This window comes from Mobula hypostoma, chromosome X1, assembly GCF_963921235.1.
Source record: "Mobula hypostoma chromosome X1, sMobHyp1.1, whole genome shotgun sequence".
Classification (NCBI taxonomy): domain Eukaryota; kingdom Metazoa; phylum Chordata; class Chondrichthyes; order Myliobatiformes; family Myliobatidae; genus Mobula; species Mobula hypostoma.
Window position 1 is genome coordinate 9,926,506 of NC_086128.1, and position 25,448 is coordinate 9,951,953.

At 43.1% G+C, this 25,448-nt stretch overlaps 2 protein-coding genes across 6 annotated transcripts in view; one reads left to right on the forward strand and one right to left on the reverse strand.

Annotated features, from left to right (window-relative positions):
* The window catches only part of LOC134340466 (glycylpeptide N-tetradecanoyltransferase 1-like), a 99,219-nt gene extending 85,880 nt beyond the window's left edge, over nt 1-13,339 (reverse strand). The window contains exon 1 of the mRNA XM_063037763.1: nt 13,195-13,339. Coding sequence (XP_062893833.1) covers nt 13,195-13,292 — 98 coding nt within the window. The 5' untranslated portion in view covers nt 13,293-13,339. The remainder of the gene's footprint in view (nt 1-13,194) is intronic.
* A 71-nt stretch (nt 13,340-13,410) lies between these two features.
* Nucleotides 13,411-25,448, forward strand: part of dcakd (dephospho-CoA kinase domain containing) — a 73,358-nt gene continuing 61,320 nt past the window's right edge. For 2 of the 5 annotated variants that reach the window (XR_010016563.1, XM_063037767.1), the window contains exons 1-2: nt 13,431-13,732; nt 17,810-18,142. The gene's annotated coding sequence lies outside the window, so the exon portion shown is untranslated. The other 3 variants (XM_063037764.1, XM_063037765.1, XM_063037766.1) reach the window with 3 other exon arrangements.

The window sequence follows — 25,448 nt, forward strand, 5'->3', positions numbered from 1 at the left end:
CCAAGTGCAACCTGTCCTTTTTGTACAGGTCATGCCTGCCCCAAAAGAGATCCCAATGATCCAGAAATCTGAATCCCTGCCCCCTGCTCCAATTCCTCAGCCACACATTTATCCTCCACCTCATTCTAGTCCTATACTCACTGTCATGTGGCACAGGCAGTAATCCTGAGATTACAACCTTTGCGGTCCTGCTTCTCAACTTCCTTCCTAACTCCCTGTAGTCTGTTTTCAGGACCTCCTCCCTTTTCCTACTTATGTCGTTGGTACCAATGTGTACCACAACCTCTGGCTGTTCACCTCCCCACTTCAGGATTTCGTGGACGCGATCAGAAACATCCCGGACCCTGGCACCTGGGAGGCAAGCTACCATCCATTTTTCTTTCCTGTGTCCACACAATTACCTGTCTGACCCCCTAACTATAGAGTCCCCTATCACTGCTGCCATCCTCTTCCTTTCCCTACCCTTCTGAGCCACAGGGCCAGACTCTGTGCCAGAGGTGCGGCCACTGTTGCTTCCCACAGGTAGGCCGTTCCCTCCCCCCCAACAGTACTCAAACAGGAGTACTTATTGTTAAGGGGGGGGGGAGGCAGCCACAGGGGTACTCTCTAGTATCTGACTCTTGCCTTCCCCTCTCCTGACTCTGTCTCCCGTGGCCCCGGATTGACTACCTGCCTATAGCTCCTATCTATCACCTCCTCACTCTCCCTGACCAGACAGAGGTCATCGAGCTGCAGCTTCAGTTCCCTAATGCAGTCCCTAAGGAGCTGCAGCTCGACGCACCTAGCATAGATGTGGCCATCTGGGAGGCTGGGAATCTCCTGGACTTCCCACTTCTGACACCCAGTACAGAACAACAGCCTCACAGACATACTTCCTGTTTCTATTCCTCACAGGTAAAGAATAGAAACCCCGCCTCGACCCATTATCACCAAAGCCCTCCTCTTCTGTCTTACCTCTACTCTGTCGCCCACTCTGTAAAGCTGTGTCCTTTTTAAACTCTTCCCACCGGTCTAACTTGCTGATGTCCACACGCTTGTGCAGTTGTCCCTCGATCCTCAGAGAATTGATGCAATTTTAAAGGCAAAGGGTGGTCACACCAAATATTGATTTAAGATTTTTTTTAAGAAAGCTGCTTATTGCTCTTTGTAGTAATTTTTTTGATATTTAGAAACTTTAGAATTCATTATTCTTTAAAGCATCTTCACTTTACAGAAACTTTTATATGTGCCAGAGACTTTTGCACAGCACTGTATTTCCATGAAACTTCGGTCAACTGGGGCAGCTGCTTTAATTGGGCCAAAATGTGTTGGTTCTGATGTGCCCCAATTAACCAGAAGTCACTGCATTTCCAACCACTTCAGGCTGGCCTGTCTCATTTTATACTGCATAAACATAAGATCATTCATAACACTGTTACCGAAGTCACAACTTGAACCAAGCCTCATTCACTCTTCAACCTGCTCACTTATCCATATTAGCTGCTTTTAAGAAATGCTTTAATATTAACTGTCACCATTTTATTTTCAAATCACGACCTATTGACTACTATAATCAACTCACTAGATGCCCTATTTATCCAAATTCCTCCAATTTTAATCTTTTGATAAAAACCCAAATTTAGTACGTCCAGCATTGACATCAGCATGTTTAGGTGTAAAATTTCTCGGGTAAGGAACTCCCCTTGCTTCCCTTTCTTCTAAGGCACTATTTAGCTTTATCAAAGAAGTAGGATCCATCTGACAGCAGCCATCAGACGCAAAATATTAGATAGCTTCATCAGGAATTCTGTTAGAAAAGGCATTTCACTAAAATGTTATCAATGTTGTAATCAGTCAATGTACTGTGTCCTTGCACAGCACAGTTTCATCATTAGTTCCTGTTCGTAAACCTCCATTGACTAATTTGGCAATCAAAGCCACCTTACCAATGAGTAAGAGTAGCAGATTTTTGACTCGTCTTTAGCATTTTTTCCCTGATATGCAGGTGGTGACCACCTTCCCTGTGCATTCATAAAAGATCAGGCACAAGTGCTGACAGGCTAATTAATTATACAAGAATTAATTTGGTTCCTTCGGTCTCCAGACAGTACATAACTACACTAACTACAATATTTTCACTTTTATAACAAGTGCCACTCCAGTCAGTATTCTGCTCAGGATCAGTTACATCACATAGACAACAGGCAGACCAAGCAATATTCATCTGAGCAGCCTGGAGCATTGCAAGAGGTTGAAGAAACGTTTCTTCAAGCTACCAAAAGCTGAAAAATTTCAAACAACGATCAAATACTGGTAATTTTGGAAAAGGTGAAAAATGAAACTCACTCACAAGAAGATATACATTAAATAAATCAGCTGACCAGGTCTCTGGCACTGTGGCTCAGAAGGGAAAGGGAGGGGTGGTGGGGGGGGGGTGGAAGAAGAGGAGAGCGGTGGTGATAGGGGATTTAGTAGTTAAAGAAACAGACAAGGAGATTTTGTGGATGTGATAGAGACTCTTGGATGGCATGTTGCCTCCAAGGTGCCAGGGTCTGGGACATCTCAGATCAGGCCCACAGCATATTTAAGAGGGAGGGTGAACAACCAGAAGGCCAACTACATACTGTAGGCAGGAAGAAGTATGAGGTCCTGAAGAGGGAATATAAGGAGATAGGAAGGAAATTGAAAAGCAGGACCTCAAAGATAGTAATTTCTGGCTACTTGTGCCATGCGTCAGTGAAGGCCAGAATAGATTGATATAGCAGTTGAATGTGTGGCTGAAGATCTCGTACAGCAGCAGAGTTTCAGACTTGTGGATCAGGGGAAGGTATGACCTGTAGAAGAGGTTCAAGTTACACCTGGACATGAAGGAGCTGTTGGGGAGGTTTTAAACTAGATTGGCAGGTGGATGGGAACCAGTGACTGGACACAGGATGGAGCAATTGCTGTAAAGGTAGATAGTATTTAGAGAGTGTGAGGAAGCAGTGGATAGGGCAATATTACAGTCAGTTGGATGGGTTGAAATGTGTAAATTTTAATGCAAAATATATGAGGAACAAGAATGACTGACTTAGAAAATGGAACTACAACATTGTGGCCACTACAGAGACTTGGCTGTCATGTTCAGGGGTTTAGCTGTTTCAAAGGGGACAGGAAGGGAGGTAAAAGAGGTGGGGGAGTAGCATTGCTAATCATGGATAGTATCACAGCTGCAGAAAGGAAGACCATTACGAAGGGATTGTCTACTGAGTCAGTGATGTGGAAGTCGGAAACAGCGAGAGAGCAATCACTGTATCTGGAGAATTCTATAGACTTCTCCCCCAATCCACCCCCATAACAGGGGCACTGAGGAACAGATCGGAAGATGGGGTAGAATTTGTTGGCTGTGTCCAGGAAGGATTCCTGGCCCAATATGTACACAGGCTGACTAGAGGAGAGGTCATACTGGATCTGGTACTAGGCAACGGATTTGGTCGTGACAGAACTCGGAAACAGTGACCACAAATCTCTGACCTTTATCATAGCCTTGGGCAGAGATGTGAGCAAATGCTATGCGAAAATATTTATTGGGGGAGGGCTAATTATGATGTTATCAGGCAGGAACTTGAGTGTGAAACTTGGGAATGGATGTACTCAGGGAAATGCACAATGGAAATATGGAGGTGGTTTAGGGAGCACTTCCATAGGGTTCTGTATAGGTTTGTTCCATTGAGAATCGTGGTTAACAAGAGAAGTGGAATATTTAGTCAAGAGGAAGGAGGCAGCATACTTAAGGTTAGGAAGCAAAGATCAAACAGGGCTCTTGATAGATACAAGGTAGTCAGGAAGAAGTTGAAGAATGGATTTAGGAAGGTTAGAAGGACTTGGTGAGTCAGATTAAGGAAAACCCCAAGGCATCCTACACACATGTGAAGAACAGGAGGATGACTAGAGTGAGGGTAGGACCAATCAGGGATTAAAGAGAAAACCTGCCTAGACTTGGAGGACATATGCAAGGTCTTCCATGAACACTTTGCTTCAGTATTCACCAGTGAGAGGGACCTTGATGAATGTGAGGACTGCTGATATGCTGGAACATGATATATCCCAGGTTACTACGAAAAAATGAGGGAAGAGACTACTGCGCCTTTGGTGATGATCTTTGCATCCTCACTGACCATAGGAGTAGTACCAAAAAAATTTGTGAGTGGCAAATGTTATTCCTTTGTTCAAGAAAGGTAATGGGGATAAACATCCTGGGAATTAAAGACCATTGAGTCATACACCAGTGGTGGGCAAATTATTGGAGAGGATTCTTAAGAAACATAATTTACTAGCATTGGGTGAAGCATAGTCTGATTAGATAGTCAGCATGGCTTTGTAAGGGGTAAGCCATACCTCACGAGTCTGATTAACTTCTTTGAAGTGACAAAACTAATTTATGAATGTAAAGCAGAGGATGTGGTATATATTGATTTTAACAAGGCATCTGACTAGGTTCCCCATGGGAGGCTCATTCATAACGTCAGGACACGTGGGATCTCGGAAACTTGGCTATGTGGATTCAGAATTGGCTTGCCCACAGAAGGCAGAGGGTGATAATAAATGGACCATTTTCTGTCCAAAGGTCAGTGACTAGTGCTGTTCTGGGACCCCTGCTCTTTGTGATTTTTATAAATGACTTGGATGAGCAAGTGGAAGGGTGGGTTAGTAAGTTTGCAGATGACACAAAGATAGCTTGTCATAGGTTACACCAGGGCATTGATAGGATCTGAGAAGTGGCAGACAGAGTTCAATCTGGAAAAGTGTGAAGTGATACACTTTGGAAGGTCATACTTGAAGGCAGAATACAGGGTGAATGACAGGATTCTTAGCAAAATGGAGGAACAGAGGGATCTCGGGGGTCTACATCCATCGACCCTTGAAACTTGTTGCGCAAATTAATAGACTGGTTAAGGCAGTGGATGGTGTGCAGGCATTCATAAATTGGGGGATAGAGTTCAAGAGCTGTGAAATAATGTTGCAACTCTATAAAACCCTGGCTACACCACACGTGGAGTATTGTGTTCAGTTCTGGTTGCCTCATTATAGGAAGGATGTGGAAGCTTTAGAGAGGGTGCAGAGATTTATCAGGATGTTGCCTGGATTAGAGAGCATGTCCTATGAGGACAGGTTGAGCAAGCTCAGGCTTTTCTCTTTGGAGTGAAGAATGATGAGAGGTGATTTAACAGCAGTGTATAATGATAAGATGCATTGATAAAGTAAACAGAGGTGATTTCCAAGATGGAAACTGCTAATATGAGGGGGCATAACTTTAAGCTAATTGGAGGAAACTGTAAGGGGGACATCAGCAGTAGATTTTTTTGTCTCCCCCACCCCCCGACAGAGTGTGGTGGGTGCGTGGAACATACGACCAGGGATGGTGGTAGAGAGAGATACATTAGAGACAGTTAAGACACTCAGATAGGCACATAGATGATAGAAAAATGAAGGACTATGTGGGAGGGAAGAATAAGATTGATCGTAAGAGTAGGTAAGAGTCAGCAAACATCATGGACCAAAGGGCCTGAACTGTGCTATACTATCTATGTTCATAGACTGGGACTTGTGATGGTAATTGGTTTATTGTTGTCACATGTACTGAGATACGGTGAAAAGCTTCTGTTTTCATACCACCCAAACACAATGCAGAATATAGTTTACAGTTACAGAGAAAGTCAAGTGCAGGTAGACAAAGTGCAAGGGTTATGACGATGTAGACTGAGAGATCAAGAGTTCATCTTTATTATTTAAGCGGTCCATTCAAGAGTCTTATAACAACAGGAAATACGTTGTCCTTGAGCCTAGTGGTACAACTTCAAGCTTTTGTATTTTCTGCCCAAAGGAAAAAGGGGAGAAGAGAGAATGGCCAAGGTGGGAGGTGTCCTTGATTATGTTGGTTACTTTCCTAAGCAGCAGGAAGTGTAGACAGAGTCAATGGAGGGGAGGTCGATTTTGGTGACTGACATGTGAAAATTATTTGTGAATAGTATCATGTCAGCCTGTGTTTCAAAATCCTCTAGGCGTGAATAATTCAGATTTTCTGCAATTCAAATTGAATATTGTGCAATCATAGGCAAACAAGATGAAGAAAAGTTCATCAATGGATGAGCTGTAAATGGTCTAGGACTCTATTCTGGGGAACTCCAGCAGTGGTGTTTTGGAGTGAGACAACTAATCATCAATATGCACAATTATCCTCCTTTTTGAAAGGTATGATTCCTCTTAATTCACACCATCTTCACAATGGTACACTCAGTCAAATGCTGACTTAGTGTCAAGGGCAGTTAACTCTCACCTTGCTTCCAGAATTTAGCTCATTTGTCCATGTTTAGAATAAGACTGCAATGAGGTAACAAAAAATATAAAATCGGAGTAGGCGATATGATTCTTCAAGCTTGCATCATCATTCAATACAATAATACTTGATGTTCCATCTCTATATCATATTTCATTCCCTCTCCATATCCCTTGATGTCTCACTTCTAAAATTCTACCTACCTAGTCCTTAAATATATTGAATAATTGGGCTCCCACCTGCACCCATGGTAGAGAATGTCACAGATAGGCAAGACTAAGGAAATTTCTCCTCATCCTAGTCCTAAATGTCTTACCTCATATTCTGAGTTTATGATCTTGTTTAAGACACCCCTTTCAGCTGGAGGGAACACGTCCTTTGCATCCAGTCTCTAGATCTGTCAAAATTCTGTACATTTCTACAAAATCCTTTTTTTGTTCTTAAGAGAATATATGCCTGGTTGACCCAATCCTTCATTGTCCTGCCACCCCAGGAATCAGATAGTGAGGTTTTGCTGCATTCCCTCTTTGGCAAGGAGACCAAAATTTACACTATATTGCAGGTGTAGTCTCAGCAGGACCCTGCATAATTGTAGCAAGGCATTTTTCCTCCAGTACAGATGTCCCCTGCTTTTCGAACATTCGCTTTATGACACCTCACTATTACGAAAGACCTACATTAGTTACCTGTTTTCGCTAATAGGTGTTTTCACTGTTACAAAAAAAAGGCAGCACGTGCTCCGAGCAGCCAAGCTCCTCCCCCAGAACTGCATTCTAGCTTAACTGCGTTGCTTAAACACGTGCTTTACCTCGATTTATTTTGAGCATCCATTTACAAGATGAGTTCAAAGGTATCGGAAAAGCCTACAAAGAGCTCGTAAGGGTGTTACACTTAGCGTAAAACTAGACATAATTAAGCGTTTCAATCATGGTGAATGAAGCAAGGACAATGTGAGTTTGACTTGTGGAAGTTGACGAAGATGATGTTAAAGAGGTTTTGGCATCCCATGACCAAGAACTGATAGGTGAAGAGCTGATGCAATTACAAGAGGAAAGGATAATAATCAAAACCAAATGCAGTAGCGAACGGACCGAAAGTGAAGTCATTCAGGAACTGAACGTGAAACTGTGTGAAATTTTCGCTGCAGTGATTGCAGAAAAGTATGACTTTAATTTTGAAAGGGTACGTAGATTTAGGGCATATTTGCAGGATGGTTTGAGTGCTTACAAAGAACTGTATGATAGAAAAATGTGCGAGGCCGTGCAGTCAAGCATACTGTCATTTTTCAAGCCTTCCGCATCACCCACAGCAGACGACGAACCTCAACCTTCGACATCGAGGTAGGCAGACATAGAAGAAGATGACCTGCCTGCCCTGATGGAAACAGACGGAGATGAGATGACACCCCAGTGTCCCACCACCCCAACCTCCGGGCCGCGGACCAATACATTACCGTGAAGAATGCAGTGGTGCAGCGGTAGTCAGAACGCATCCAGCACATCTTTAAGCAAGAAGCCGAAATAAACATGCTAATTAAGTAGGTGCCACCCGGCACGTAAACGTCGGCCCAGATCAGAGATTGCGTCGCCTCTGATCTGGGCTGACATTTACGTGCTGGGCAGCACCTAATCAATTAGCTTGTTCATTTCGGCTTTTTTCTTAAAGATGTGCTGGGTGCGTCCTGGCTACTTCTGCACCACTGCATTCCCCGCGGATCGGTATCGGTTCGCTGCCCGGAGGTTGGGGGCCACTGCACCACCCCAGCCTCCGACGACTCAGCCTAACACACCATCAGTGTGCTCGGCGCTGTCTTCACAATTCTGGTAAGTGATACTACACTGTACATACATTATTTCTACTTTATATAGGCTGTGTATTTTTATGTGTTATTTGGTATGATTTGGCAGCTTCATAGCTTAAAGGTTACTGGAGAGAGTGTTCCTGCTAAGAGCGCTTGCGTGAGATTTTCGCTACGGAGAACAGTGCAGTAATGATTGTAGAAAAGTATTTCTACTTTATATAGGCTGTGTATTTATCATATCATTCCTGCTTTCACTATATGTTACTGCTATTTTAGGTTTTATGTGTTATTTGGCATGATTTGATAGGTTGTTTTTTGGGTCTGCGAACGCTCTCAAATTTTTCCCATATAAATAAATGGTAATTGCTTCTTCGCTTTACGACATTCCAGCTTACGAACCGTTTCATAGGAAGACTCTACCTTCGGATGGCGGGGGAAACCTGTACTCAACATCTTGGAATGAAGGCCCACGGATTATTTTGCTTCCCAATCACTTGCCGCACCTGCATGTCTGCTTTCAGTGAATGATGTATAAGGACACCCAAGTTTCTTTGTATATAAACATTTCCCAATATAATCAAAATGTAAATATTTTGCCTTTCTGTTTACCATAACAAAGTAGATAAATTCACATCTTTCCCTGTTATACTGCATCTGCCATGCATTTGCCTACTTAATCATCTGATCTAAATTGCTCTGAAGCTCCTTCGTAGCTTCCTCACGAGTCTCAATACTACCTGTTCTGTGCCAGTCATCAACCATTTAAAATACACACATTTGGTTCCCTCAATCAAATCAGATGTTCCCTCCCACTGAAGTATGACACTGCACTAGTCACCTGTCACTCTTTAAAGCACCAATTTATTTATACTGTTTCCACTTTTTAATGAATTTTCAATGCATACCTTTAATCCCCACGTGGGGCTTTACTAAATTTAAATCTACTGCTTGTCCCTTAAAAATTCCACAATACACTGTCAAAGAGCACCAGAAGGTTTTTTAAAATTTTGATCTCCATTTCCCTTTCATTAATCTATGTTGAATTTGTACAAGTGACCCTGGTGAAACCTAGCAAAGTATCAGTGAGCAAGTGTCATGTGGCGGCACTGCTAATGACATCATTTCCATGCCAAGGATGACTGAAATAGGGCATGAAGGAAGTGGGTAAATTGGATGTGGCTTGTTTTTTGTCACCGGGACATATCCGAGTAAGTTTCCACACTGTCATATGGTTGCAGAAGCTATTGCTTTACTGTATCAGTTTGTGAAGATTCATACCTTCAACACCGTAACTGCGAAGTTTGATCCTTCAGTCTTTGTTATATGCAATGCTTCTAGATGTTTGAGTGAATTGAATTGGCTGGTTTTAGTAACAATGGGGATTTCAGGAGGCACCTGATATAAATCTTCACTATGGATAAACATGGCTGAAAATGCTTCAGCATTGACACTGTTCCGGATGGAACGTTGTCCAAGCTTTTTCCACCAGTTAACAATTTATTTCTCCTGCACCTTTAGTGGCCTCCTCCTTCTTTGCTTTCAAAACTTGTTTTGCCTCTCATATTTCGCAGTTCTATTGAAAGATACTTGTCCAAAATTGTGCTCCCTCTCCAGATAACACCTGATCTGCTGAGCATGCCCAGCAACTTTGCTACTTCTCTTAATTTTGTTTTAGATTTCCACAATTTGCAAAAATATGCTTGTCTACATAACAATCACTTAAGTGCAATGCAAGATTAAGTGCAACTTGATCTTCCTAAGTTAATTATATGCATGACAGTATATTACCACTGATTTTTACCATTAAGGTTTTAAACAAATACATTCCACACACCAGTATTCCAAGACTGCAAACCACCCTGTCCTCATGAGGAACTTCTGCTCTATATTAGGCAGCTCACATGCTCTATTCCAAATTTGGGCTTTACATGGAACATGTTTAAATCGCACTGCTGGTTTATTCTGTTCAAATAGATGTTAATTTTTTTTATATATAGTATATACAAATACACACACAGCTGCTTTCCACTGAAGTCTTGGGGCAAGCACTGGGCAAGTCTTTAAGGAAAAAATAACCAACACCTGTCACCCTCCATTACTTACCCACTTTCAGAATGTTGTCTGTTAAAAATTCGTTTGGTAGACTGCACAGAAAACCTACCAACACCCAATATCAGCAGATAATAGGGCAAATTTAATAAAGAGGGCAGCATAATGATGCAACTAGTTAAGCTGCTGTTTCACCAGCATTCATTCCTCACTGCTGATGCTATCTGTGGAATTTGTATGCTATCTATCACCATCTGGGTTTCCCCAAGAGCTCACATTTTAGAGATCAATCACACAGCTCTCCTTTCCTAGCCAAGTACCTGTCTAACTGCCATTTAAAAGACTGTAATTATACCTACCTCAATATACCTTTACTTCTGGATTAATTTCTATTCATTCCCCAGTATCTACCAATTTCCCAGACCCACCACTTCTTCCAACAAGAGTTCAGCACTTCCAAGTCGCATTCTATCAATCTTGGACTTGTATTTTCTACATGGACAAAGAACTCCAAGGATTCACTACCTTTTGATTGAAGTTTCTTCTCAGTCCTGAATATCCAACTCTTTATCTTGATATGTGACCCATGGTTCTAGACACCTAGTAGGCAAAATGTCAGCTCCAAATCTATTATTTCAAGCTCCTTAAAGAATTTTGTACGCCTTACTTACAACACTATTAACAGCTCAGTCTGCTTAATTTCCATCATCCAACACTCTTACCATTACAGCAGCCAATCTGAAGAACTTTTTAAAGTCACTCTCTGTATTGCAAATATATCCTTCCTTAGTTAGGGGGACTAGTCCTATGTGCTATATTCCAGATGCAGTCTACTAGGCCCCTTTGTAATTTCTGAAAGAGATCTTAACTTTTGTACTCAAACCTTACTGCAATTAAGGCCAATTTCCTAACTGCATGCTGTTCTTACAAGTTAATTTTCAACTACTGTCCAAAGATCCTGCAGACAACAGCAACTTTCAATTGTACATCATTTTTTTAAAAAATCCACCTTTCTGTTTTTTTGTCTATATAAAGTTAATGACCTTGCATTTTTCTACATATATTCTACTTGCCATATCCTTGCTCATTCACTTCAGTTCCATCTCTCTATAAAGCCACTTTGCATCCTCCTCATAGACCACATAGTGCTTTTTTAAAAATTATCAGCACTTAAGGATACAATACAAAGTCAACTTAACCAAATTACTGATATAGAATAGGGACAGCTTGGATCTGAGCACCATCCATGTGTCACAACTTAAAAATGACCTGAATCTCCATCCCTCAATGCACAACCTCCATTCCCATGTTGCTTTTCCTTTGTACAACCTCGACACTGTACTACAGTACGTGACAATAATGAACATCATAGTATGTGGTCCAATTTAATGACTTCCTGTACGGTACCTCAATAAAGGCCGTACAAAAATCCATATATACCACACTGCTAGTTCCAGCAGACCAGTTCAACACTATTGTCCTTCAAAAATACACTTTAACTCTAACCAATCCTAATGTTTTCCAAGTTATAACTTTTTTTCCAACAATGGATTCTATAATTTCTCCTAGGGATCTAGAATGCATTAATTTACCTTTTCTTAGATAGTGGGCTGCATGTAGTATTGATAACATTGACAAATCTATAGAATGCATGGAAATTTGGGAGATTGTAACCATCTCCCACTGCAACCTCCCCGCCACCCCAAAGGTCTATGATGCAAGTCATTATTGTCATTTAGGCTTTGGGGAATTTTTTTTTTAAAGTTTTCTGGTTCAATTTAATTTCTTGTTATTGTTAATTTCTCTGAGCTCCTTGTTCACTTCAGACTGTATTTCTTCACTATTTCCAGGGTGTTTTATGCAACTCATTGAGCGAAGGCAGACAAAACAGTTGCAAGCCTTAGGTCCCACACTACCAGGTACAGGAACAGTTACTACCTCTCAGCCATCAGGCTCCTTCACTCACCTCAACCTATGGACTTACTTTCAAGAATTTTACAACTCACTCATTTATTTATTATCATTGTACTTTTTGTATCTGTACAATTCAATGTCTTGTGCACATTGGCTGTCTGTCCGTCTTTCTTCGTCTGCAGTCTTTCATTGATTCTATTCTGCTTCTTTGTATTTACCATGAATGCCCACAAGGTAACATAATATGTACTTTGATAATAAATCTATTTTGAACTTCTAACTTTCCTGCCAATTTCTCAATTTACAATGTTTTTCTTTCGTGTCAGTCTAAACTCTGAAGGAACCACATTAAATTTTGCTAATCTTTTCTTCGTCACATTCATTTAGACGTTTTAATTTTTTATATGCTTCTTGCTAAAATACTCTTAAAATACTAGTTTGATTTTCCTTATCCACGTCTTGGTTCTCTTTTACAGTAAGCAGCCCTCTAACGATCTACATAGAAAGACTCTTCTTCCTAAAAGATATGGCAAATTTCCCCAGCATCTGATCCACTTAATTTCTCAAACAAAATCATTAAAAGATATTAAAACTATGACATCCGCAATTCGAAACTTGATAACCGTTACCCTCTGGCCTACAGTTTAGAAGTACTTAATTAACTCTGAAGGACTTTGCGGCACATTCTGTGGCTGCGGAAAACGCACGTTTTTCTTCCCTTCCAAATGATTGATCAGAACACAAATACGTAATTTTACTTTTAAATGAAACTCTGTTGAAGTCAATTTCAATTAAAATGTCTAAATTACTGAAACCCTACCACTGACTCGTTCTCGTTAGGTTATATATTAAAAAACTACACCCTAAAACCCACGCCTTTCCATAGAACCCTCAATGGCGGAAGCTTAACACCATGATAGACGTGACAACCAGCCAACAAGCACTGAACGTACTACGAGTTTCCGCCCACTAGAGGTGCCAATCGGATGAATTGGCCAATTGTCGGTGTCCGGAGGCGGGACCCGCGCTGCCGTGCTAAAGTGTGAGGCGTGAGAACGCCGTTTCGCCGGGAGGCCGGTTGCGATTAAACTGGCGTCTACCTCAGTTCCAAGCAGTTAGTGGGGATGTAACATACTCTTTACTATGTGCATCGTCCTCTTCATTCTCACAATCGCTGCCGCATACATCGTGCTCTTCAGCTTCTTTTGTTGCTGTCTCATCATCGTCTGCCATGATTCAGGAGGCAAGCGAATCACGCACCAAAGTCGATCCCTATTGGTTGAAACCACCTTCTACTCACTACAGAGTAATCAGTTCACGGATTGGTTAGAGGTTACGCAGCGGTGCAAAACGAGGGTGTGCTGGGATTGTAGTTCGGTCTGTCCTCCAAGACCAACATACACTAAAATGTAGGCTGGATGTGGTCATCTGCGGGATAAATTAATTATGAACTCTTAAATATGCGGTCTTTAACATTGTCATTAACGTGCTCTTAGGTTTGGGCCACCTTAGCAGACGCGGAACTTTTATGTTCATGTGATCGGCTACCGGGAACTGAATAACACCCGCAGTGATTGGTTGCCCATTTCCAGCGGGCCACTGACAATGCGCGATGTTGCAACATACGGTGAATGGAGTTTGGTATGGGGAAGGTGGGCCGGAACCCAATGAAAGTGAGTAGTGACGATCGGTCTGCGTGAGCGGAGGCAAGTGTGTAGAGTTCACCCCGAATGGGCATGTGGGTGTATATCAGACCACACCGAGGGTGGCTGCCCCAGGATTCTTCCATCTCCGCACTTTCTCCAATGGCAAATTGATTGCGCCCCTGTAGTTCTCATCTCTTGCTCATTGGTGACATTTAATCGTTCCATTACTGGCGGCCGTGCTTTCAGCTGCTTGGGCAATAAATTCTTCAGTTGTCCTCCCTAAACTTTTAAGATTCTCTTGATAAAACTTTTGCTTATGTACATTGATAGTATCTTGCTTGGATTGGCGTCAGTTTTTTTAAACACTCTTCTGAAGTATCGTGGGGCGTATATCAAAAGTGTTGCATAAATGGAAACTGCTACCTAATGCAATTACTGGCTAAGGCCATACCATGGAGGTATTATCGCCGAACTTAAATTTTTACTCGGCAGCATTCAGCAATAGGAACCATAGGCCGTTTAACATTGTGACATAGGCAAAAGACTAAGTACAAAGGTTTCCTCCATGACATAGCAAAAAATCAGGGATCAAACAATCTAGGCACTTGCAGATAGCTTTATCGATTTTAGCAATAGGTTTTCATTTGTCATTCACGACTGCAGTGATATCCATTTTAGACCAAAAAGTTAATCTGGATCTTTGGATTATACAACGATTAATGGAAAATCTCAAAAAATGTAGATGCAGGCAATCTGAAATAAAAACAAGTACAATATATTGGAAAAACTCAGATCAGGCACTGTCAGGGTAATGCCAATAATATTTTGCAGGTTCTCGTTTTCACATCAGCAGTTTCAGCCTTTTTATACTTTTTCATATATTGTAGTTCTTTTTTACCCTGTAAATGCCTGCGCGAAAATGAATCTCAGGGTTGTATGTGGTGATATATACATACTTTCTACTTTGAAGAGAAGTAGCTATTATTTCAGGTCTGAGACCTTCATCAAAGAGAGAACTAAATTAGTCTGAATAGCCAGAAGGTGTGGGAGGCCAATGGTGTAACAAAGGGAAATTCTCTAAAATAAGATGATGTGGAAGTCTGTATAATATGTTGCTGATTTTGTGAAGTCTGTGTAAGGTTGTATAGTCTGGCCTATTGGCAAAGTGTACAAATCAATGTGGAAGTATAGGATAGCTGACAAAGATTGCCATTGACACAAGAGATTCTGCAGATGATGGCAGCCTGGAGCAACATACAAAATGCTGGAGGAACTCAGCAGGTCAAGCAGCGACCATGGAGGGAATGGACATTTGATGGTTGAGTCAAGACCCTTTATTAGGACCAAAATTGCCAGCCCTGATGGATACAAAGAGTGAGTTACCTAAAGTTTGTGAATTCAATTTTGAGTCCTGCACCTATAACATACCCAGATGGAAAAAGCAGTTGTTTCTCAAGTTTGTGTTGGGCCTTGCTGTAGCACTACAGGAGACCACAGAGTGAGACTGTGTTGGTAGCAGAGTCACTCCTTTGGACTGAGTGTAGGTTGATCACACAATTGTGAATACCAAATGATTCAAAGTGCAAGTGAACTGCAAAGTCTGTTTGGATCCCTGGATAGTGGGAAGAGATGGAATGATGGGGGATTGCACCCCCTGCAGTTGCAGGGGAAAGTGCCATATGACAGTTTTTAGTAGGTGGGGGTGGAAGACTGGTCCAGGGAGTAGCAAAGGAAGTGATCCCTTGCTGAAAGGGGAGTGGATGGGAATATGTGTCTCCCGGTGGAAATTATGGGATATAGGGTGCCACAGCAGTGTAGAGGTTAGCTTGACACTATTACGGCTTGGGGTGTCGGAGTTCAATTCCGATGTCATCTATAAGGATCCTTAACATCCTGTCTGTGGAATTCATGGGTTTTCTCCGGGTGCTCCAGTTTCCTCCCGCAGTTCAAAGACGTGCCGGTTAGTAGGTTAATTGGTCATTGTAATTTGTCCTGTGATTAGGCTCAGGTGAAATTGGGGGATTGCTGTGTGGTGCGGCTTGAAAGTCCTATCATCTGTTGAAAGCGGAGACTAATGGGTGAAAGGCAAGGATTGTGGAACTCTTCTTGCTGTCCAGTAGAAGGGTGAGGGCAGAGGTGTGGGAATTGCAGTTAAGTGTTCTGTTCACTATGATAGACAGGCATCCACAGGTACAGAAGGGGGAAAACATTTCAAAAGTGTCTGTGCAGAATATTTCATCATCTAAGGATCTGAGAGAATGGAATGAAATCCTTCCATGAGGTTGGTTGGGAGGAATTATAATCAGAGTAGCTGTGGCAGTCCATGGACTTGTAGTGGCTGTTGGTGGCTGGTTAACTCTCTGAGATGGAGAGATGCAGAAAAGGGAAGAGTCGGAGATCACCCATGTGAAAGTAAATGCAAGGGACAAATTGATTGCAAAAATGATAAAATACCATAAATACTAACATTTTATTAACACATTATAAACTAAGGCAATTTTTTATATAGAAAAAAAAACATTTGCAGATGTGTATTTGGGCAGGGAGAATCATGAGAAAGCTGACTTCTATGTACTTGTCAGCAGTGGTTTAATATTATAATCCTGGCCTTTTGTTTTAGCATCACTTGGATCAGATAAATCTAATTGTTCATGTAATTTCCTCATTTTGGGCAGCTGAAAATTGCCAGATGTTTGGAATCTAACAGTTTTCTTAGCGTATTGTGCAAAACAGGACCTTTACTTTGATCTAAATGATTCTATCAGTTGGGGAAACTGAAGTTTCCTCTCTGCCATTGATAACCCTGATGAACACTGAGAAGGTAACAGAACTGAAAGAAACCTGAGGTATTGATGCAGTAGGCCATAAGCTATGGTGCAATATTGTCCTGAAATCATGGGAGATTAGCAGATGTAAAGAATATTTAAGTCTGAAAGATATTTGCAAATACACTATAAAAATTGAGAAGCATATTAATCAGTGTAGGCACAGCTCTTGTCAGTATCATCAAGATATAATCACAGGGGTTTCAAATGTTATTTATATGTGTAATATTCTATCAGAGCTTAACACCTTAACTTTTGCTTAAAAGCTTACTTTGAAGGCAGGGAAACCATTTCACCCATACTTGGATGGCTGAGATTAATTGGTTGAACTGCAGAATACGTTCATGTATTAGTGTCAACTCTCAACAACTTGGTGTAGGGTTTGAATTAGGCCAGGGGTTCCCAACCTGGGATCTATAGACCCTTTGATTAATGGTAGCGGTCCCCTAGATTAGGCTTTTGGTTAATATGGTGTGCTGTGCTGGTCAGGATTTGCAAAATGTGTCAGGAAACACTACCATAGTAGTTTACATCCATGTCCCATGCCATCCTGACTTGCTGTTCCATCATGATCACTGGATCTAAATACTCAACAGGCTATTAAGGATGGGGAATAACTGTTGACCCTTTCTACAAAAACATGGGGAAAAGTGATTGAATAAAAGATCTATTGTACAGCCACTAGAGCAGATTGAGAGCTGCAAAGGAAGTGTGAGAAAGGCACACACAGACTTGCTTACCTGAAGGCTTGCAGCATTGATGATAGCACATGGAAAACAATTGCAAAGGACAGAGTTGAACGCTACACAACATTGCTGTGTTGAATAAGTGTCATCAAAGGTAAGGTAAGTACAAGTCCGAGAAAGTGAGTCAGGATCAGGTGTGCATTACATGTCTTCAGGTCAGCTTTGCTACAAGAAGAGCTCTAACTGTGCCAATCAATTTTCCAGCTCTTGGCTCCATCCCTCCCCCTCCTGCCTTCTCCTATCATTTCGGATCTCCCCCTCCCCCTCCCACTTCCAAATCTCTTACTAACTCTTCCTTCAGTTAGTCCTGATGAAGGGTCTCAGCCTGAAACGTCGACTGTACCTCTTCCTAGAGATGCTGCCTGGCCTGCTGTGTCCACCAGCAACTTTGATGTGTGTAACTGTTTTAGGAATTTGGTTTGCATTGATGTGTCTTGCCAAACCTGCACATCCTGCTTTTCTGCTCTTGTAGATCTCCCGAATGAGTTGTTACAGTGATATGGTCATCAAGATAATGCTATTTCTATTTACAGGCATAAAATAACTTTATAAACACGAGACATTCTGCAGATCTGGAAACCCAGAGCAAAACACAAATTGCTGGAGGAGTTCAGCCCGTCAGCAGATCTACAGAAGTGAATGAACTGTTGACGATTCGGGCGACACCCTACTTCAGGATAAAGTTATAAATAACTTTGACTAAAAGGTGGTATTGCCCCATACTCTGGGGTAATAGACCATCTTGTTAAGTTGCAGAGGTGCATTTTGTGAAGGACTCTACTGGTCACAAAGCACACTGTCTTTCTGGATGTTCCCTACATACTTCCCAGCTCTGGCATTTCCCAAGATCAGACACCACAGCTCAGGTATGAATTTATTACTTTCCTGTGACATTCTCCCAGCAAAATTGTTAGGGTATTAACTGAACATCTCTATTGATTTTTGCAGCTGATTTATTCATCAATTTTTAAATTATTTTCTGCATATAGCCTGATCGGTTAATCATGTTTGCAGCCTTTCCCGATCCTAATGAGTCGTGCATTGTATTTGGTGGAATTCTTGAAGAAACTAATCTAGACTGTTATGTAATAGACCATGACGGGATTGTCTAATAATAATGAAAGCATAATTCTGGTAGCATCTGTTCCATCAGTGTTGATCAATCCAGGCAAAACATTTTGTGTCTTGTTTCTCTATCTGCTGTTCTTTATTGCCCCACCAAATAAGTGCTGCTGGACTATGAGAGCAAAAGCAAAAACTTGCATTTATGGAAAACCTTTCACAATTTATTGATGTTTTAATGTGTTTTACAATCAAAAAAAAGTTTTTAAAAATGTATTTAGCTGTTGTATTATTGGAAAAGCAATAGCCCACTTGTGCATAGTGTGCTGTTGCAGCCAATAATGATGATAAGGTAATCTGATTTAGTGATGTTGGTTAAGAGATTTGTGGAGAGGTTTTCTAAGTATATCTGAGTGTGGGCCATGTATAGGGACTCAAGTGACCCGAAGGTGGCTAGAGCAGGGATCCAAGTAAGTACTGGCAGGAAGTGGAGGGCAGAGGAAGCTGTTCAGGAGGCAGAGGCGAGTCTGCGTCTCAGGAGGCTGGTGGGAGTGGTCACACAAGGCCGAGCTGGGCTAGGATCCTTTCCAATTCCCCAAATGGACACCAGAGGGAAGGAAAGGCGTCGTCTAGTTCAGGAGGAGGTGAGAGCAGTAGTGGAGGAGATGAGAGCCTGCAAGGCGGTGGGAATGAAGCAACAGGGAGCTTGGACAAGATGGGAGAATGCGGTTGAGAGGAAAGTGACCTGGGCTGATCTTTGGAAAGCCGAACCACACCGCATCCAATTTCTCATCCAGGCAGTGTACGATGTGTTTCCAAGCCCATCAAACCTGCACACATGGGGCAAGGCAGAGTCATCTGTGTGCCCACTGTGCTCCAAGCGAGGAACCCTGGAGGACATCCTCAGCGGCTGTGCAAGGGCACTTGGTGAGGGACGGTACCGATGGAGGCATGATCAGGTCCTGAAGACCATTGCGGAAGCCGTCAGCGCAGGAGTTGAGTGGGTGAAGCGGTCCCGACCCTCCAAGCAGACCATTGCCTTTGTCAGAGCTGGGGAGCAGCCAATACCTGACAAAAGAACATCTGTAGGCATCCTGACCTCTGCAAAGAACTGGCAGCTGTTGGTGGACCTCGAAGGGCATCTGAAGTTCCCCAACCATATCGCAGCCACCACCCTGCGACCAGACATTGTCCTAGTGTCTGAGTCTACTAAGCAAGTGGTGCTGCTGGAGCTGACAGTCCCATCGGAAGATAGCTTGGAGGAGGCCTTTGAAAGGAAGCTCTCCAAGTATGTCAGCAACTGTCAGCAGGCTGGGTGGAGAGCGAGGTGTCTCCCAGTGGAGGTTGGTTGTAGGGGATTCATAGCCCGTTCTTTAGTTAGGACCTTCAGCATCTTGGGCATCGAGGGAGAGAGGAAGAGGAGAGCCATCCGCAGAACCACCGATGTGGCAGAGAGGGCCTCAAGATGGCTGTGGCTCAGAAGAGGGGAGCCACGGAGTCATAAGCAGCTAGCCATCTGGACACAAGCTGGGGTCTGATCAGCCCCGGCTGGGTCACCTGGAGGAGGTTGTATGATGTTAAAAGACCCGAAACACCCAATGATTCCAGGAACATCACTGAAGATGTGTCCAGAAGCATCAGTAGATGTATGTACACAGCTTACACCCTGAGGTCATCAGTGACAACCAGGAAAAGAGTGGTGACGACTGGAGAGTCAGTGACAGCCTGGAGAGACGGCAACCAGGGCAGAACGGGCTGGCAACCCAATCTGCGTCCTCAGAGAGGAGGGCCTCCACAAAAGCTACGATGACCCTAAAGGGAAAGATACCCCCAGGGGTGCCCGAGAGCACCCCAGTCAGACGGACGTAATGGCATCAGACCCAGGCAATGAACAAACGATGATGAGGAAGCAGTGTGCATGTGGCAAAATCTGCAAGAATGATCGCGGCTTGAAGATCCACCAAGCGAGGATGAAGTGTTTGGCGGGAGCATGAGCAGCACAACGCGCAGGTGTCCAACCTGGTGAGAAGAAGGAGGGGCCAGGCCCAGAGTCACCCCATAGTGTCCGGGACCTCCAAGTATTGCAAACTAATCCCTCTAACATGAAGTCTAACAGGAACTGTCTGAGGTGAAAGATGCGCTGTTGTGCCTTTTTCACCACACAGCTGATGTGTACAGACCATGTGAGGTCCTCGGTGATGTGGATGCTGAGGAACTTGAAGCTGTTTACCCTCTCAACCCCAGATCCATTGATGTCAATAGGGGTTAGCCCGTCTCCATACCTCCTGTAATCCACAACCAGCTCCTTTGTTTTTGCTACATTGAGGGAGAGATTGTTTTCTTGACACCACTGTGTTAGAGAGATGACTTCTTTCCCTGTAGGCCACCTCGTTATTGTTTGAGATAAGGCCAATCTATGTAGTGTCTTCAGCAAATTGAATTAGCGGATTGGAGCTGTGGATGATGACACAGTCATGGGTATACAGGGAGTAAAGGAGGGGACTCAGTACGCAGCCCTGAGGGGCTCCTGTATTGAGAGTCAGAGGGTTGGAGGTGAGGGAGCCCATTTTTGCTATCTGCTGGCGATCTGACAGGAAGTCCAGGATCCAGCTGCACAAGGCAGGGCCAAGGTCTCTGAGCTTCTTGTCGAGTCTGGATGGAACTATGGTGTTGAATGCTGAACTGTAGTCCAAGAACAGCATTCTCAGATAAGCATCCTTCTTCTCCAGATGTGCAAGGTTGGTATGTAGAGCAGTGGCTATTGTGTAATTGATGGAGCTGTATTGTATGGTTCCTCTTCCCCCAAAGATTCCAAGTCTTCTGTTCAGGGAGGAAAATTGCAAGGTTGAAGTTGGAATCGAGTGGAATAAAACCTTATTCTTTTGGAAGCATTCTTTTTATTTCTTTCCATTGTTTTCACAAGTTATTTACTAATTCTTGGATAATAGTGTATACAGCATTTGGCAACGTGATGCTGTCATATTCCTATCTCTTGATATCTGATGTTATTTAAAAATAAATTGCCATTATTAATATCATTATTTTTTATATTTCATATATGGGAGTCGGGTAGAAGGGTAGAACTGCTCAGCATGCCTGTGACTTCCTGATGTCCATTCCCCTATTAACAAACAAGGTACTGCCGCCTTATTGAGATGCTTCCTCCAGTACATCGGGGCTGATCGTTACTCATGTATGATGCTGTTTGATTAGTAGAGGTCCTTTCTGCAGAATTCAATCCTTTTCATACACTGTCTTCACACTGTCAAGATTCTTAATGAAGCCTGTAACTAGTTACCAGAGAATGGTACTTGAACTGGTGCATGCAGGGCAACTGGACTTAAGTAAAATTCTTATAATTTGCATACTTTTAAGAGGACAGACTGATTTTTAAACCCCTCATCTCGCAGTATCTCAAGAACACTATCACCTCTAAATGAACTGTTTCATCTTCCAAAGCAATTAGTAGATAATGTACATATTGTAAGCTGGTCGACCAGTTGGGCATTAGATTGCACTTATCCAAAGTCTGTGCCATGACCTTATGAAAACTGGCTGGGCTATTGTGGAATTCCTGAGGGAGTCTGGCCCATGTATACTGCTGCCCACTTAGGGTGAAGGCAAATTGGTCTTGGGACTTGGGTGCTAAAGAGAGACCCCAAAATCCATTGGCAATATCCAGGACTGAAAAAACTTTGTTCCAGAGTGTTACGTACCCCGTAACTGGGTTGCCAAACCAGCAGAAATGGATCACTCAGTTGGAGTCTGGATTACTGGAACTAAGAAAGTTTTATTAAAGAAATAAGCAACACAGTACTCTAATCAAAAGGAGAATAAATACAACAGTTCAGCAATGATAAACACACATGTACACAGAACTAGGATAATAGGATCAATCAAGCTCTATCGTCATCTAGGGGTAAATGACCAGTTTCAAAGTGACGCAAAGTTCAGTTCAATTGAGTTCAGTTCAGTTCACAGTAATCACCGTCGTGCTGGTGGACAGGGGGTGGGGGAAGGAGAGAGAGAGAGCGAAAGCGAATGAATATTCAAAATGGCTTCCACACAGACCTTCGATATTCTTCGCAGTCAGCTTTCGGGCGAGCCCTTTGTAATGTCTTCTGAGGTCACCGACTGTGACCCCTCCGTTTCAGACACGATCGTTCCTCTGCAGTGAACCTGGCACCCAGGCAAGGGTGGACACACACCAGGTTCCCGCCGATCGTACCTTTCCACCCTGTGCATCTATGGCTTGGTCCCGCGACCAGTCCTCCAAAAACTCCCACCGACTTGTGGGAGGCGCACCGCTTCCACGGTCTCGTTACCTCGTGGTGTCGTGTGTGTCCTGCCTTAGCGAACCTGTCCCTTTTTATCCCCCTGCGGCGGTATCGCCTGTCCATCACACTTCAAACAGTTCAGGGTTCAAAAAGGAGCCGATCTTGACAGTTCTCAGTCCGGTGTCTCCTTCCGTTAAACTCTCTCGTCTCTTCATTAACATTTCCGAATGCTGCTCCATTGTCTTCCTTATCTCTCCTTCTCCTGAAGACAGGTGGCAGATCAACTGCTGATCCCACTGGTGCCAGCACAGGACAGTTAACATCTTAGTCTATGTGTACTTTTTGTAACCCTCTTCCGTCACACACAGACAAGCCATTCAGGATTGTTGCAGGGCTCGCCACAATAGGATGCAGTCTCGGTGTGTTCTTATTAAGGGTGGCATAGTCTATTGTTAAATAATATGATCCATTGGGCTTCTTTACAGGCCATATAGGCAGGTGAGTTGGTAGTTGACGCAATTTCTCTGAGGATCCCCTGAACAGCTGTCAGTGTGGCTACACTGGCCATGTTGTGTTCTCTGTTGGTTGTACTTGTCAGGGGCAGCAAATTTGTCCATATTATTTCTCCTTTTCCTGACTCTATAATGGTCCCTGCTTCCCTTAGGATGTCTGGTCCAGGAATTGTACCCTCATTTTTTTTGGACAGACCCAGAAATACACTGGAAGCTGCACTCTGCTGATTTTGAGTCTTTTTGACTCGCTTCTTTCTGCTTTCACTGTTCGTCCTCCTACACCTGTAATATAAATAGCCTGTCCGGTTGTTGGCAAGGGTGGGTCAGTTAACGATACCGATGCCCCTGTGTCAACTAACATATTGCATTGCTGCCTCCATAACAACGCTGTTGTGTATATCTGCGGGTCACCAGCACTGGCAGTGGGGGACGCTGCCACGTTTTTTTCTGTCCTAAAAGCTGTCTTCACCAGCTCTTGGATCCGATTGACAGTCAGATTGGTCAGACTGGGTGCTGATGGGGTGAGAGATTGCATGTCTGCCGTGACGTTCACCTGTTTTTCTTTCCACTTTTTTGGACGCTGCCTCCAACCATGTCCTAATAGACCACAGCTGTAGCATATCAACTCCTTTACCTTCCCACATCTATTTCAGCAGTTCCTTACTCCGTGCCCTGACTGCCAGCACACAACAAACATCACAGCAGCTGCATCCATTATAACCACTTTACGATTTCTCTTGCGTTTTCTTTGGTCTATCTGACTGGCCCACAAAACTATCACAGAGTAGGTTGACCCCACCACTATCCCTAAATCTAAAATTTCTGGTGGGCTGAGCTCGGGCTTTCCTTCAGCATTTTCAGAAAGACTGGGCCATCCTTCCCTGAATTGTCGAACCTTGACTACTAGTCCTCATATGCTCAATATTTACGTTCTGCATAATCCATGGCTGTCTCAACAGCCCTGTCTCATCGTTGAATCGCTGCCATTATTGTTCCCAGTTACTTTCACCCCCCCCCCCAACGTCGCTGCCTCACTTCCCCTTTTAAAAGAGCGATATCTTTCTTAATTACTGGCGCTCCTGGTAGTTGCCCATGTACCATCCCACACCCCCGGGCCATACTATCCCACATATTCCTTCAGCATTTCGCTTTTACCAACACACGTATATCTTTCGGGTGCCTCTGGTGAATTTCAACCATTTCCTCGAGCTTGCACCAGAATTCCGAATTCCCACATGTGACTTTAAGTGAGGGCAACTCTGACAAAGTATTGTTTCTCCCCGGGGCTGAAGGGCTTATGAATGGCTGTAATCAGAGTCAGCGGCTGCCTTGGATCATCAGGGTTGTCAACCTGACGTTGCCTGACCTCAATAGGTACCATCCCGACAGTTATATCTGGGTAAAACTCAGAATCTGAAATATCTCCACATAAATTCCTACACTATGCAAAATACAAATGACGGGTACCAGTTGAATAGCATATACTTAAGACTGCAGAGTATGTACTCATAATGGGTTGCATGAAGGTATCCCACTTCTGACACCAAATGTTTTTGTGTGAATGAAGTCACCAGAGAAAAGTATTGGTAGATATGAAGCAGCTTCTTTATTCAATAAAACAAGGTGCAGCAGGCATCATGTAGAGATGATTTTGGTCGAAAGGTCTACCTGGCCCAATGTGGGTTTCGATATTTTATGTGCCAAACATCGAAGGACAACTCTATATTTACAATGTATCTACAATGCTTTCTTTGAAACTACACACAAACTTCACACTTCTCAATTTGCACCCACACCAGAGACATCCAAATGAATTTTAAACAGCATTGTCTGGTCTGGGGTCATGGCTTTTAAGAACCTATTGTTCAGAGCTACACTCGAAATTAAATCTACAACTTATACTTCGACCTGAAGACTGATGGCTGAAGTAATTTACTAAATGTAAATAAACCCACAAATCACTCTTAACACTGTTATTGATGTTGCATCAGTAGTAAATCAACAGCTTCATATTGAATGCCTTTCAGCAATTTTCCAGGTGCAAGTTATAGAAGTGGCATATTGGCATAGGTCTGTGACCCAGGTTCAATCCTGACCTTGGGTGCTGTCTATGCGGAGTTGTCACGTACAGTGAGTAGCTATATGGACTGTGTGAGTTTCTGTTGGGCGCTCTGGTTTCCTCCCACATCCCAAACTCATGCTGGTTCATTAATTGGCACCTGTGAGTTACGAGGGGTGATGGATAAGTTCGTGGCCTAAGGTAGAAGGAGTCAATTTTTGAAAAACTAGCACATTTATTTTTCAACATAGTCCCCTCCTAC